This window comes from Cyprinodon variegatus, unplaced genomic scaffold (genome assembly GCF_000732505.1).
Source record: "Cyprinodon variegatus isolate N-32 unplaced genomic scaffold, C_variegatus-1.0 Scaffold120, whole genome shotgun sequence".
In the NCBI taxonomy this organism is placed as follows: Eukaryota; Metazoa; Chordata; class Actinopteri; order Cyprinodontiformes; family Cyprinodontidae; genus Cyprinodon; species Cyprinodon variegatus.
The window spans coordinates 111377-127465 of record NW_015150573.1 but is presented as its reverse complement, the minus strand read 5'-3'; the positions used below and the strand labels follow the sequence as shown (position 1 = coordinate 127465).

Sequence of the window (16089 nt, the reverse complement as noted above, 5' to 3'; positions counted from 1 at the left end):
ACTAACTGGTACAAGCAGCAATTGTGCAATCATGATTTCTCTAGTGAATTTAACACAATTCAGCCTGATTTGCCTTGTCAGAAACTTCAGAAGGCAAAGGTTAAGGTCTCAGCTATCACCTGGTCCTAAGCTTCCCTGACAGAAGGACTGGAGTCTATGATACTGAAGGGTCAAATATCACCAGAGAGGAACAATACTCTCACCATTCCTTTCTACTCTGTGCACCTCTGACTTCCAATACAAGACTCCTGTCATCTGCAGAAATACTCGGATGTATCGGCAGTCATTTGTTGTATCAGAGATGGACAAGAAGCTGAGTACAGGGAGCTTGTGGGCCATTTGTGGCAATATGTGGAAACAATCATCTGACCCTGAATGTAAATTCAACAAAGGAAATGAATGTATTTAAACACTATTACCCTCATGGGACATTAAGTGGAGGTGGTGGAGGAGTAGACATACCTCAGTATTCAGCTGGACTTCAGGCACAGAGAAGACTGTATTTCTTGTGGAGTTTTAGTTGTTTTTGAGTTTGCAGCAAGATGCTTGATATCTTTATAGGTCTGTTATGGTGAGTCTGACATCATCTGTTGTAATAGCAGCTTTAGATGGCCTGGAGAAATATAACAAGCTGATAGACGAGGCTTCTTCCAAGACAGATAACAATGGGTAGGGACAGTCGGGTTTTAAAAGCTCGATCAAAACTTAAAGGTATAGTGGAGGATGTTCTTTTTCTGGGTGGATCATCAAAATAAGTGTTCCTCCTTATTGTCAATCATTCTGGTGATATGTTTACATAAGGCCGTCCTACGTGCTCTTCCCCATTTTCACTTACAGTTGGTGAGTCTGACAGTGGAAAACTTGCAAATCTTCTTGTATGGGTGATTCAACGAGCCCATTTTTCCTCATGCACGCCCTGTTTAAAGGTTGCTGTTTGCATCGTACGCGTTTAATAGGTGTTCCCTCTCGGGTGCCGGCGCAGGGTTGTGCATGTGCATTTTTATTTAAAAGTAGACACGGTGGGTCTTTACATAAATTCTAAAACATTGTCCTCCCACATTGCTTTCTAAGCTGTTTTTCATTATTTGTAATTTTAAACTTAGTTTTGTGTCCTGCAAGTACTTTCTATTGGATTTCAGCCCAATTGCCAAAAACATTAAACACTGCTGGCTTGCTTAAGTCCAAATTTCTTCTTTAAAAAAATCAAAAACCCTACAATTATTTGGTGAAGAGAATCTTTTGAACAAATTTGAACATTTAAGATTGACTGCATACACGGTTGAACCTAGAATAACTCACTAACTTGTTTACTCCTTCTCTCTGCTTCCCCCGCAGGGAGCAACAATAAGACGTGACGATAATACAGGAGCCATCATTGTAGCTCGGATCATGAAAGGAGGAGCGGCCGACAGAAGTGGTCAGTTCCAGTTCCCGTTGCTTTTCCTTTTTGTTATTTACCCAGGTTTGTTTATCAGCAGTTTGGAGGTGTGAGAGTTCCTCATTCCGTGCGGCAAAGAAAGGCTGTGTTTAGGAATGATCTTTTTACTTTAATTTAAATCAATCTACTCTTTAAAACGGAACACAGATGCCATCGCTCTGCTGTTTATCCACATGTTTCCCATCTGTATGTCTTCACTGTGTCCAGCCTGTGTATCAGCTCTGCCAGAATCAAGCCAAAGGCAAATTTCCACATATGTCCTCAATAAAATGATGATTCCCCTCCAATCCCACTGATCACCGTCACTGTAAACATTCATCTGCTGTTCTGTACACAACCTGAGGCTCTGAACTTGCTGCTCTATCAGACAGGAGCTCCCTTGTGTTCGAAGATATGAGTAGTAGACCTTAGACTGATTATAGAGATGTAATCTTGCTGTTTTCATGTCAGGGCTAATTAATGCTGGAGATGAGCTGATAGAGGTCAACGGGATCCCTCTGGATGACAAGAAACCAGAAGAAATCATTCGTATCCTGGTATGATTCATATATTTTCATGTGTCTGGAGGTTTTTTCTTTGTTTCCACTTAATTTAAACCAAAAAAATCCCTTGATTGTGATAGCAAAAGTATTTTTAAAGCTTCCTAACGCTCCATATCACTACTGATAGTCGTTTCTCGGAGCCATTTCTAGCCTTTAGACCATGTGCATTGTGCTGCAGTCTTCTCGGAGGAAACTGATGCTGTGTAGTTCCTCCAAGCCGCCATTTCCACAGGCATGAAATGAGCTCCATTATGGAATTGAAGTTTTTTAGGGAAACATTTTTAAAAAAACAAAAGAGTCAGTTAAGCTCTATGCCCTCTAAGATTAAACCTTGAATGCGTTTCAAACACACTCACGCAAGGGATTGGTTTTACAAGACCTATGTTTAGCATGTGTAGTTTAGTTTTCCACCTACATTTAGATTCAAGAAATGAGAACAAAAGGTCTTTTAAGCCAAAATTGTGAAATTGTAAGTTTTTGTTTCCTGAAAACAGTTTTAGTTCCCTTGATATCCCATGTTTGCTGATGATACTGTGAGCTATAGCGAACGTCAGTTAAAAGACAATCCGGGGAGAAGTAATGATGTGAAGATATCCAAATGGAAAATCTAGAGAACGAGATCCAAATAAAGATTTATAAATAACCAGGAGATATTTCAAATGGTAAAGCTGTAGGGAGAAGAGATAATCAAGGTGAATGAGTTTAAGCATCATCAGTGTTGATGAAGAGAGAACAGTTCATGGTTATGTGAAAGTAGACAATTGTTAGCCGTAGATTATAATGAAAGGATAGCTGTAAGAGATAAATAAAAGGTGTATAAGATATAATTTAGACTAGTTATAAAGTTTGGAAATGGTAACAAAAAACTGAGAGACTTACTTTAATACAAATGAGTGTCAGGGACAGACGGATCATGGTAACTTCTTTAAAAAATTTAGAAATGGAAGGTATAGATAGCTATAGTATAAAAGGTATAGATAGATAGATATCAGATATGTTGAAGATAGAGGATTAAGATAGAGCTGCATCCAACAAGGATGTGATTTATCTGGTTGAGGTGATGATAAGGAGAATGACATTAACAGTTCACTGAACAGCTCACTGCAATGGTAGTTTCTAAACACCAAAGGGAAAATAAATAAAGATACATTTATGTTGTGTTTTGGTGGTTGGCAGCTTTCTTAAGTCTCTCTGGTTCTTCCATCTAGGCTCAGTCACAGGGGGCCATCACGTTTAAAGTAGTTCCTGCTGGGAGAGACGACGTACCCCTCAGAGAGCCAAAGGTCAGTCATTTATCATATCCAACCTGTAGCACTGTTGGCTAATTGGTGTTATGGTTTTGTGTGTTCTGTGTGCCTTCTTGGTTAGTGAGCAATTCATTGCTTTTTCTGAAAGTTCCCGGGGCGGGGGGAAATTGTGGGCCCCAGGGACTGGTTCTGTCAATGTTAGGGCCCAATCCTCGTCTAACTGGTATCAATGGGCATTGTTGGAATTTGAACTAACAATGTACTTATTTCCTTCTGCCTGAAGTCTGTGTTGGTATTCAACAGGAACTATGTTAACATCATCTTATATGATAGGGCTTATTTACCTGGAAGAAGCAAGGATGATGATGTGGCTGCGTCACCATGTTTCTAGCTGCAGACAATGAGTTGGTGTCAAATGGTACCATGTTTCAGTACCTAAAGGTATCATTGTGACACAGACAGAATGGAAGAGTGGGCTTGTTTCCAGTGCCGATCATGAAAAGATAATTTCTTGCAGAAGAGGTTGATGACATTAGAAGCTGCTGGCAAAATAACCAAAGCAAGCCTTGCTTATAGAGAGCCTTCAGGGGTTTGGCATCTTGAGTGTAAATGCAAGGCAGAATAAACTCACCGCAGTAGTTATGATGCAAAGTAAGTAAAAGCTAGTACCGTAATAGGAATGCCACTATTCTGAGGAAGCACCTGGTTATTCGTAATTTAGCTTTTGCATGAATAAGTTGTTGGCAGCACCTTGTCAGGTCTAAAACACTGTAAAACAAGGAAAGAAAGTTACAGAGTCAGAATTATTTTTACTCGCGAGGAGAGTAGGAAGAGACCGTGCAGGTACATCTCTACCCCACTCTGCCGGTCTTCAGCTTTCTCCTCGCTATTTATTAAAGCTAGAGGGGGAGTCCCTAGTTACACAAACTGAGGATGCGCTGCAGGAATAGGAAACAAGAAATACAATTCAATTTGCATTTAAATGTCTTGCGGTCAAATGGTCTGAGGACTTCCTGGTCTCGTTAAGCTTGAGCAATACTTCCTGAGAGTTGACCTATACTGCTTGTGCAACACCTCTCTGGAACAGTAATATGTCACACTTTATGCATCATAAGAACAAACATTAAGTATCTTATACATAATTATTCCAACACACCGACAGAATTTGATCAGGACATTGGTGTCCATCCCTACTCACTAGTCACCGCTGCAGAGGTCACTACCTTGCATAATCTTAAGCACCAGCTGCCATGCCCTGACTTGTGTAGATTGGTTTTTACCCTTCTTCTATAACAACTATAGGGCATCTGTTCGAAATGTGTTCAGGTATTTCTGCGAGCGCTCTTTGACTATGATCCAAGCAAAGACAATGCCATCCCTTGTAAAGAGGCTGGTCTGGGGTTCAAGAAAGGCTCTATCCTTCAAATAATGAGCCAAGGAGATGCAACATGGTGGCAAGCAAAGCATGAAGGGGATGCTAATCCACGGGCTGGTCTGATCCCATCCAAACAGTTCCAAGAGAGGTAAGAGCCATCTTTGACTTTGTCGTAATTTTGCGTTGCGGCGCTAAAAAAGATCAGACACAATGCAAGGCTCATGGCCCAAGAAGCAAAGATTTTCTGTTATCATTTAAAAATCTTTGAGGTGGACAAGAAAAGTGTACCCTTGGGATGTGATTGAGTACTAATAGTACAGACAGAAGTAAAGTTTGGACAATTTGACACATTATGGCTTCTGGTCATTGCAGATTTGCTTAGAGTGTTAAATATTTACCAACTGGTCAGGATAACTGATGTTTGCATCCCATTTTTTCCAGGAGATTCGCACTAAGGCAGCCTGCTGTGACACAGCCACTGCAGCGGACCCTGAGTAGGCGATCCTGTGAGTATTTGTGACCTTCTGGGTAACTAACAAGAACGTTAGGCTGGTTTGATAGGGGGCGGGTTAAAAAAAAAGATAAAGGTCTGAAAATGTTATTTCTTAAATGACCGTACCCTTAAAGCTGTGTATCTATAGCAACCATATAGCTATGTTGCTTCATCCTTTTTATCAGAGGAAGTTTTCTGCTCCGGTTTTCCTGGTTATTCGTGGCCAGACCTTCCCTACTCCTCTTTTCATGCGTTGATGCAGTTTAAGTCATTTGGGAACTTGAATAAAAGAAGAAGAAGGAATTTTCACATGAAAACGTGTGAGTTTTTGCATTGTTTATTTAAAACAGCAGATTAACAAGCTCAGATAAGACTTATGAGGGATATTTTATTGAAGTCTAGAACAGAAGGAGAAAACATTCAACACAGCAAAGCGGAGCTCATCAGGATGTTCAAGATTTACTTCAAGATGCTTAAACTTACCTCTGGTATCTAAGAGTTTATGCTGTCGATGTCAAGGGGGTCTTAGTTTGCTTACATCATTTGACATTGGATCTGCAACAATACAATATAAAGTATAATGTTGCAGTTAGACAAACATATTTTAAGAGGATCATCCATCTTCTAGGTCTGCTTCCAGCCTGCCTCTGATTTATGGATGTTTTCATTTCCTCCTTATGTTCAACCACACATTGGCATACATGCTGCTGGATGGCCAAAAACAGCCCACTGAAAGCTCTTAGGCAGACGCCGCTCTGCTGCTCCCTCACTCATTCCTCTCAGGAGTTCTGGGATTTCTGACCCTCTTCTTTGAGCTGCTGGAAAACATTTCTCTTACAGTCCAGCATGCTGCGAGCAGGAGTTGTGCTGCAGCAGTGAAAGGAAGTCCTCTGACATGACTGACATGGCCTTCAGTGGTTTCGAATGGATCAGCAGCAAATTATAACAAGTCTTTATGTTTGTGCTCAGTTGTTCTTTTTAAACAAATCTGTAGAAAATCCTCAGAGTTTTGAACAAAGAGCTGAGAACTAAAATTGAGTCAGAAAAATAAATTAAAGACTGTGGAGAGAAAGAGCAGAAGGATCTACAGAGCAGTAGATGGTGAGAGGAGCCATCAAAGGACCACATTCAGCAGCAGATGTGGGCCTGAATCTACAGAGAAATGGAAGGAGATAAAGCTTGGCTCTGGGCCCCGTTCAGGCCGTCCCAACTTGGCCCCGGGGCCATAAACTACAAGCTAGTTATAGGAAACCTTGGAGAGCCTGTAGTTACTGAACAGAGGACAGAGGTGGTGATTGAAGAGGGGTCTTTTCCTCTTTCTCTCCAACCCAGGAGCTCCGTCAGCTGGAACAATATTGGTGTTGGCGAGGGCTGCAGTGATCAACTGTTTACAGAGCATACATCTTGATCAAGTTAGCTTATCTTTCACTGCAGTAAAGCCAGCATTCACGTCTATCAGTAAAGGGTATATATCATCGTTTTGATTGTTCTTTATTTGAAATTTATATAAATAAGATGGTTTAGGCTTTTTAATTTATGTAGTGCATCTGGAAAATAATCATAGTTCTGCAGTTTTTTTCATGAGCCAGCACTGATTTCTTATTGAATTGAGGCCGAACCGTGTAAATTTTTTAAAATTGTTGTTCAAATTTGCCTCGCCAAACTTCATACATGTATTCTTTAAACCGCATTAATTAAGTACTAAAATACGCCTGATTTTATTAGTATGTTCCACATTAATTAGCTGTTTATTCAGCTCTCGGACGTGAAATCTGTTAGGTTTATTCAATGATGATTATAAAATTAATGTGTGCTTATAAAACATTTTTGCGAGGGGATGCTCCACTCCTGTCTCATGATTCAGTCAGGAGACCATCCTGCCTTGTCATTCTGATGGAGCATCCTGTCTTTATGAGCTGATCAATTGTTCTGTCAGAACAATACTCTGTTTGTAACCATGTGTCATGTTCTGTTAATAAAATGCTCTGCGGAGGAGGTCCAGGGGGAGACAGTGTGTTTGAGTCTGGGGTTCAACTGTCTCTCCTTTCTGCAGAAATAATTGTATCCATAATTGTGTATTTCAGTTCTTCCTTTTTTTAAAAAACCTACATTTTATGAACCCGACAAAATCCCCATCCTCTATGTAGCAAGAGGACACTGCAGGTGAGTCTCTATGAGACTCTACTGAGGTTTGAGCCTCTGTCTATTGAGGATAAAGTAGAGCCCTGATTGGATAACACGCCAAAATACGTCACTTCCAGTGAGGCTCAGCTTCTTAGGAGGTCTATGGAGCAGGAGCGGGTCATAAAGCTGGCTGTTTGATGCTGATTGGCAAACATACAGCAACATTTTTGACTGACGGGCCAGACAGGAGGAGATTTTCCTCATGAATCGAGAGGGGAAAATGGGTCATTTAGTCAGAACAGTCATTTTGTCCTGCACTCTTGCCATGTTTTATGGAGTTTATAGATATTTTTAACTGTGTTAGTGAAGTTTTTTAGATGCTTTAACATTTTTTAAATGGAATATTGGATGTATTGAGCCTCCCCTGTTCCAGAGAGCCACTGGTAATAGCATTCTTCCAAAGTATAGTTAATTAATTTATTTCCTGACAATTCAATACACATTTTGATTATGGCATAAATAATTCTTCTTTAAATTCTAGTTATTTCTCTTTATGGTTCATCTGTCTTTATTGAAGTATTTATTAATGTTTGAATTAACATTGTTTTCGGCTTTATAGTACTATTTTTATGTGGACATTTATGACTGTGTTAATATGTTTTCTTGATTTCTGATGCACCTGAAATTAAACGTTTTTCCTCCCTATCAAGCTGTAGTGGACGCTCCACAGGCATGTTCCACAGATTTTGTCTCTCTAGGTAATGGCTTAGTCACATGCTTTCTAGCAAAATAGATTAGTTAGATGTAGATTTAAAATGATTTGTAGTTTCTTTATTTAACAGCAGTGGGAAATAATATAGATTATTATTCGTAACCATGTTAGCTGTAAGCTTAGGGTAATTTAGATGGTATAAATTAGATATAATACCTGAATTTGAATCAAATGTGTTAAATAATAAATATTTTTAACTTCAAAGGGATAATAAGGGAAGTGTTCAGTGATAGATCCACTAATCTTACACTGCAAAAAATAAATCAATAATTACATTTTTTTTTGGAAATAATGTATTCTCCTCTTCTTGGAAACTGGTAAGTAAGACAATTTGCCAATTAAATAATTAGTTTACATTTAAATTAAGAGAAAAACATCAACTATATTATCATATTTTCAGCTGAATATTAAGTTATCTTATTTTAAGTCTTCCAATTGGCAGATTATCTTATTTACCTGCTTAACTTATGGGCAAATAGGCTAATTTTTAGAAAATGTTTCTATTTTTAGATCATTTTTTGCAGTGTATTTATCATACATCATGTTGTAATGAGTTTTAATAAAAGTTAGGAAATCTTTAGAGCGCTGGAAGGCTAGCAGCTAGTCCACCTTATAGTCCATTCCCTTATCTCCTATTTAAAACTTTTTTTAAACTTACTTGAACTGAAAATGTTCTCTCAAATTATATACATATATACCCAAATAATGGCTATACATGTATAGAAAGCTGTTATCAGGTTATGGCATTCTATATCTCCAAATTATTAAGAATATTTATTGCGAAAGTGTTGATAATCAATATTACCTAAAGGTCTTCCAGCGTTCTTAGGATTTCTTTGCTTCATGTCAATGTGAAAACATTCTCCTCCATTTAAGGGAAGTAATGCTGAACGTTAAATACACCAATTCAAACTCGGTTTATGGAATAACTTCTAAATAGGAGAGTTTTTGCTATTATTCATGTTGCCAATCTAACCATGAGCTTTATATCAGCAACTGCTACCACTGTAAGTTTATAATCTGCTCTTGCCTGTATTCATGAATTTATTCAATTTTGAAAATGTTGTCTAACATATATGAGAGGTTTGTGCATTTAACATCAGCTTTAACTCCAAAAACATTTTCATTAATTAATAAGTAATATAAGATAATGGAGGTGAAGGGATTCAGTGTGTAAATGTTTCACCACCACCATTCCTCTTCGTTCCTTTTCCAGCAGCCTTAGTCGTGATGAAAGTTAAATGGTCCTTCTTTTCTGTCCAAAAGGCAAAAAAAGTTGATGGTTCAACTAATTGATCACAACAGATTTTATTAGGACATGAAAAGTGTGGATTAGCTGCCTGTGGTGTGTTTGAAATAGGTTTGTAGTTAGCAGATCTGCTCGGGCCTGTGCATGCCAGTGACGTTGCGCTATATGATTGGCTGAACGTTGCCACAGGACGTAAAACATGGTTGCCGAGACGATAACGTAATACAGTCTCTGTGTGCTAAGTCGTGAGCATCTGTAGTGTTAATTTGTCTAAGTTTTACCTGATGGATAACAAAACGGAAAGAATATGTTTATGTTGAACAAAGTAATTGCAGGAACATGCTATAAAGGGGGAGAGCTGGGTAGCACTGTGGCTAGCTTGGTCAATTAGCCATATTAAGTTACACTATTTTGAACTTTCTGTCAACAACAACCATTAAGTAGAATAACTGGTTTTCTTTATCTAAAATCTCAACAAAAGTCATTTTTTAAGATGTTTCATTTGTCCTCCCCTGTTCTCAGATCTTAAGATCTTAGCACTGATTCTTTTTTTGCACATTGTTAAGTGCCAGGGCTCAGTTTGTCTTAGAATTCAGTACTTGACGTCAAGACTGAGAATTGTCTTCTACTTTCGGTTACTTTAGATCTCCAAGGACAGGTGAAATAATAGCAAAAATGGGTAATAATATGTTGAGACTCCAGATGAGATCTGATTCTTAAGAAACTGGAGCAAAACTGTTTTTCCGTGTGGCATTGCCATATGAAGACACCATAAGAAAGGGCCGGGCCCCGAGCAGATCTGGTACCTACACCAATGTTGCCAGTCAAGTCCTTCACAACTAAACCATAGTAGTTCATGTTTGCTAATTTCCCACTTTGCACCAGTAGACAGCCAGAACAAACCATCGTGACAATGCCACAGACATATTTTTTGCCTGCTCCAACTATCCTTCAGCAATCAAGATCATAAAGGAGAGATTTAGAGACAGTCTCTACTAGGGGTGGAACGGTTCACAAAATCCACGGTTCAGTTCGGTTCACGGTTTCGTGGTCACGGTTTTCGGTTTGGTTCGATATATGTTGATTGTTAGCCTGACATGTTGGTCGTGTTGCTGTTAGCATAAACAAAACGTGTTGCACACTGTTGCACTTTTATCCAAAACTTTCTTTCCGCCATCATCGTAGGTCACTCTAAATGCAAAGTGGTCCCATACAGCAGACCTATAAAGTGCTGCTGGCGCGTCTTCCAACTCCTGTTCTTTCCCACTCGCCATACCCACACAATTCTCCACAACAACTGATTTTTTTCTGCTACACCCGGCTACGCTACTTCGCTTCTTCTTCTTGTTTACTACTGGTGGTTGTCTTTGGTCGCAGTACCGCCACCTTCTGCTCTGGAGTGTACATGCTTCGCCTATGAGAAAAAGAAGCAGCGCATGAACCGAACGCAACAAACGCGAACCGAGACAGTCGAACCGAACGGTTCGGATGGTTTTCATAAACCGTTCCATCCCTAGTCTCTACCCTCAGACTATCCCCGATGAATGCTTAACAGTCTGAGTGCTCAGATTAAAGCCACGTATATTTGCACTAAATCACACCACAAAAAAAAAATTAATGTTTATACTTATTACCCTTCCTATATGTTTTTGTTTAAAACATCTTAAATTGGAGCCAAATGGTCAAATTCCAATTCTTTGTGTGTGAACAATCCTTGAGAATGAATGTGGTTTTGAAAATATCCATAAAACTTATGGAGGTTATCAGAGCAAAAGAACATCCACTCTTTTGCTGGTACTTTGTCTGTTGGTGGTGTGTTTATAAGGAAATGGTGGTAAACAACCGTGGTATGCGTTTCCTTAGAACCCCCACCTAACTTATATGGACTAAGTTTTTTACTCCTCTAAAGGATTCAGATTTATTTATTCTGTCTGTTTTGTCTTTTCTCTCTGAAAGATGATGTGGAGATAGAGTTAGGTATGTTTCTTCTCTTTTTCTTACCTCATTGCTCAAAAGAAGATATTTTAAATTAACTAACATCCATTCCTTGCTTTTTTTGGCACTCATAGCTACTGAAATTGAAGGTACTGCAGCTTTGACATTTCCATCTTATTCCTTACTCATTGCAATTCTGAATACCAGCATTTGAACCATCCATGGTTTCTACCTCTTTCTAAGTTTTGTGTTTAATGTAAGGTCAACCTCTCACCTTTCTGTCCTTTTTTTGTTTTCTTGTCATTCCTTTTGTTTTTAATCCGTCATAATGAGAACTGTGACGTTGTACCTAATGGTTCTAGCTTTTCCAGATTTTAATGGTGCTAGCTTTTCCACCTTTCTGAATGATCATTGTTATACATATCAGTTTGCGCACAACAGCAAAAAGGAAGTATATGCTTTATTTATTGCTGATGATAGATTATTGAATGTTAGCCCCTTATGAAAGCGTGGCCTAATCAGTTTCAAAACTCTCCAAGTCTAAATACAGTCAACGTGGTTTATGTATAACAAATGTTGGTTGGTACATATGCAGCTATTGCTGATTAACCTGACTCCACCAGATGGATTTGCTCCGCATATCCATCTGGAAACCTTCTGTTGAAGTAATTTTGGGAAGGGGCGAAAATACTGGTTAGCTGATTGGCCTATGTTGGTGATAGACGGGCCAAATAAACCAATCAGATCAACAAAGCATATGACGTACTAACAGAGCGTCGACGAAAACACAACCACAAGCCAGGCTGCTCTTGCCGAAACCAGTCGGGAGAAGAGCAAAAACATCTTTCCTCTGAGAAAAGCCTCCAGAGCAGTGTTTTGCTCTTCTTTCAGTGAAGAAATACTCTGTAATTCCGATAAAACTTGCTCGATAGCCACGCTAATGCTAGTTTCATCGGCTGAAGCCGCCATGTTCTTTAGACTGAACTGTCGCGCTTCTCGTTGCGTCACACCTCAACCCGCCTCAAAGCCGACGCTGATTGGACGTTCGTTTTGTGAACGGCTCCAAATTTTCTTTAACGGAGAGTCTCCAGACTGATTAGCGAGTGAAATCTTGAAAGCTCGCGAGATCAGGATGGTCTCACGAGGCTAATTGCTGATATCATCAGATCTGCTTTGATACCACTTAGTGGTTAAGAGTGTAAACTAAACGCGTTCAATATACAAGAAAGGATGCAATTACAATCCGAATAAAATCTATCTGATAAAGTCATTCAATTTTTCTGTATCCGAGTTGGTTTGCGCAAAGAAAAGAAAATTAAAAAGGCTTACTGATATTTTTAACAAATGATCAATTTTAATGGACATGTGAGTAAAATTAAAAATTGTATTTCAGATTTTGTGTTTGATGCTTTTCAGCATCACTTGGCAAGAAAGGAATGGGAAAGAGCAAAATTTGGATAATTTAGGACTAATTTAAGGTTTAATTTGAATAAAATAGTGAAATTATATGTATGTTATCTGTTCTTCAAAATTTGATGTAATTGATTTAGATTTAGAGAAAACTGATTATTAATAAATTATGTATGGTTCATTATGAATTGATCCAATCAACTAGGTTTCCTTAGAACATTTTAACCAATCTGACTGTATGGTTTTGTTAAAATTGTCCCTAAAGTACATTGTGAATCGGCACTATATAAATAAACTAAATTAAGTTGAGTTAAGGGAATAAATCTGGCAAAGATGGAGCAATTTCCATGTGTCTCATAGCAGCCAAAATACATTTCTAAAAATAGGAAAACTTTCAACATAACCACTTAAACCTACCTGTTTTCCCTCTCACTGTCCCCGTGTGTTCCAGTAAATGCATCATTGAACCTTCCTACTGTTGTTAAAGAGGCAGGTATCTATTGCTCTCCTGTTTAATTTCTCTTTTTTAAATCAGATGTTTTTTCCTCTCTTTTGGCTTCTCTTTTCCTTTTCTTCTCGTCACCAGAGGAAGCTGATTATAGTAGCGGACTCCATTTAGGTGAGAAATGGTCATCTTGTTTTCCACTTTACTCTCTGCTCTCCTAGTATGAATGTTTCTCTGTTCTAACAACTTTAGGTCTAATTCTGTGCTATAAATCTTAACTTTTCTTTCATACATCCTCTAAGTCCTTTGATGTCACTTGTCTTCAACAGGAATCAGATCTTTCTTCTTGCTTTTTCTTCTTCCTAATGCATTCTATGTACAGTTGATAAAACTCTATAAAACATTTTGCAAATGGGTCTGCATTTCTTGCGGACTGTATCAGGGTTTTGTGGATCAAAGCAAATATTTCAATATATTTCTTACTGGATATTTGTTAAGGAAGGCTGCCTGTTATCCATACTTTTTTCTGTAGGTTTCAATAATTGTTTTTTATGATGTGGGCCCATTTTGACTTAATGACAATTTTCCTTTTTAGCCTTACCAGAGAGCTGCAGTACTGTTTGTAGCTCAGGGATACAGTCATAATATCATAATCATAGCTTAAATTAAAGTTGAATGTCTTTGTATGCAATCGCCACTTATAGAATCAACAATTATTCTATTGCATTCCACCCTCATACTGAATGAGCTTTCAACGTATTATAAGCTGAACCTACTTTATTAAAGGTATTTTTGGGGGGAGTGAGAAGAAATAAAACAAGAGCACCTTTGAATTAACATGAAATGCTTATAACAGAACTCCTTATTTTGGTCTGACATTAGACTGGTTTGTTAAATGAGGAAGTTATGTCCCCTAAAAAAGGCTGTTGCGCATCGGGGCTTCCTCACGGTTCTTTTCCTGGGAGCAAGTTACTTCCTACTCTTAACTCAAACTGTGTAAAACCATGAAAAAAGGACTATAAAAAACAGGAATAAAAAAGTAACTGAGTTTATTCCAGATCAGGTCGTTACAGGACAGAGAAAATGCTTGGAGCTTGCACAGCTGTGGGCTCGAAAATCACGTCCGTGAGCGTCCGGCAAAGATTGAGCCCCGAACAAGGTCATCTCCTGCTTCTTATAGCTCATGAGTCTATGTGTTGCATCAGGTGGATGCTTAGCTGTCCGTATCAGAAACTGACACACCATCAATGCACTGACTTATATGCAGCTTGCCTCTATGCCTCAGGGTTACAGATAGCTCTCCTCTATCAGTCCGGCTCCAAGATGTGCCCATATCCTGTGTATCTTAAAAAGACAAGAAGGCTGTCCTATTTAGATGACCTCCGTACACACAGTGAAAGAAGGCCATCTATTCTCTCTAATCTAGCTAACAAAGTAACAGTGCAAATGATGTATAAAACATAAACCTGACAGGTTTTACAGTGGTAGCTGGATTTGGACCTCGCAAGCTGCATTTCGTTCGTTCTCCCATTCTTTCTCAGACTTTATGTTGTCTGGGTGGATTTCACAGAATGTTGTTCATCTCATATCTACTCAGAGAAAAGTACATTTCTAATTGTATGTTTGGATATTTATAATGTATAATTGTCTGGATAGAGGGAACATTTAGCGAGTGAGAAGAATACAAAGGTGCAACTCTAGTGGCATGAAAATCTTGTCACTGAGTTACATCGTAAAACGGCTGAAATGTTTAGAATAACCGGGGGAGGGGTGGCCTAGTAGTTGGGACATAGTTTGGAATACTGAGGTTCTGAGTTCGAGTTCCACTCTCACAGGCTGCCACTCTGTGTCCCTGAGCAAGACCCTTAATCCCACACTTCTCCCTGGGTGCCACACAATGGCAGCCCACTGCTCCCCAAGAGGATGGGTTAAATGCAGAGAGTTTGTGACAGTGTGATGACAATAAAAGATTTAAATCCATATTGTCAATAGCTATATGAGAAGCTATTAAAGTGTGAAAGCGTTTAAAAACTTGAAAGTTGTTTAGAGCTCTAAATACTTGGAAATTGTTAAAGTTCAAAAAAGCAGAAGATTTTGCAGAATTTGGTAGAATTTTTAAAAATATTCTACTAATTCCAATCACCAAACAGTTTAAGGTAATGAGAGGCAATGAAAGGATTTTTACATTTCACATTTTTCACATTTCATTTGCCCAGAAACTATTTTTACTTGCCCAGTATTTTTGATAAATATAGTTCCTAATATTCATTTTTGTATATATATATCAATGAAACATGTTTGTTTTTTTAAATGTTTTTTGTAATTTAGTAAGTTTACAGGTTCCTGGTGTGTATCTGCATGCATCAGATAATGAACTCAAGCCTACATTACCGTGTTAACATGCTTTTCAATCCTTCCTGCACATTCTTTTCAAACTAAACTTTGCTTTAAACAGCTGTGTGCTTGGAAAAATATAAATTGTAATGTTAAAAATCTTTAAAAAACTTGACAGGTTAAAAACTTACACTACTATTACTCACAAATTTAACATGTTTAGCTCTATAACATTTAAACGCACCACTCCAATGTCTAAGAGAAAAAAATTTGATGAAAATTTTTTAATGTGTGACCTCCATCACTGTACAGAAGACTGCCATATGATAATAATAATTGTATGCGCACAGTGTAAATATTTCTATTATTTTCCTAATCCCTGATCGTTTTTAATCTAGCGTGTATTATAGTATAGATTAAATTTATCATCCAGCTGCTGCTCTGCAGAATTCTTTCCCCAAGAGCTGAATCACGCCATCTAGCAGAAAATCACACTACTTTTTCAGATCAATCTTGTGGGTCGTTTACTGTGGAGGATAAAAAGTGCCAAAATTAAATAAATAAATACAGCATTAAATAATTAATTAAATGTGTCAATAATTAATTAAATGTGGAATTAATAAATGTGTCATTCATTAATTAAAACCACGTCACTAATATAAAGTGCCACAATTAAATAAATAAATACAGCGATAAACAATTAAATGTGTAATTCATTAAATTAA

General features: G+C 38.1%; 1 protein-coding gene across 2 annotated transcripts in view; it reads left to right on the top strand.

Moving 5' to 3' along the window:
- Window positions 1–16089, top strand: part of mpp7 (membrane protein, palmitoylated 7) — a 150729-nt gene that overhangs the window by 100857 nt on the left and 33783 nt on the right. For both annotated transcript variants that reach the window (XM_015375518.1, XM_015375519.1), the window contains exons 7-11: window positions 1336–1417; window positions 1889–1974; window positions 3189–3263; window positions 4554–4750; window positions 5044–5108. In XM_015375518.1, coding sequence (XP_015231004.1) covers window positions 1336–1417; window positions 1889–1974; window positions 3189–3263; window positions 4554–4750; window positions 5044–5108 — 505 coding nt within the window. The remainder of the gene's footprint in view (window positions 1–1335; window positions 1418–1888; window positions 1975–3188; window positions 3264–4553; window positions 4751–5043; window positions 5109–16089) is intronic.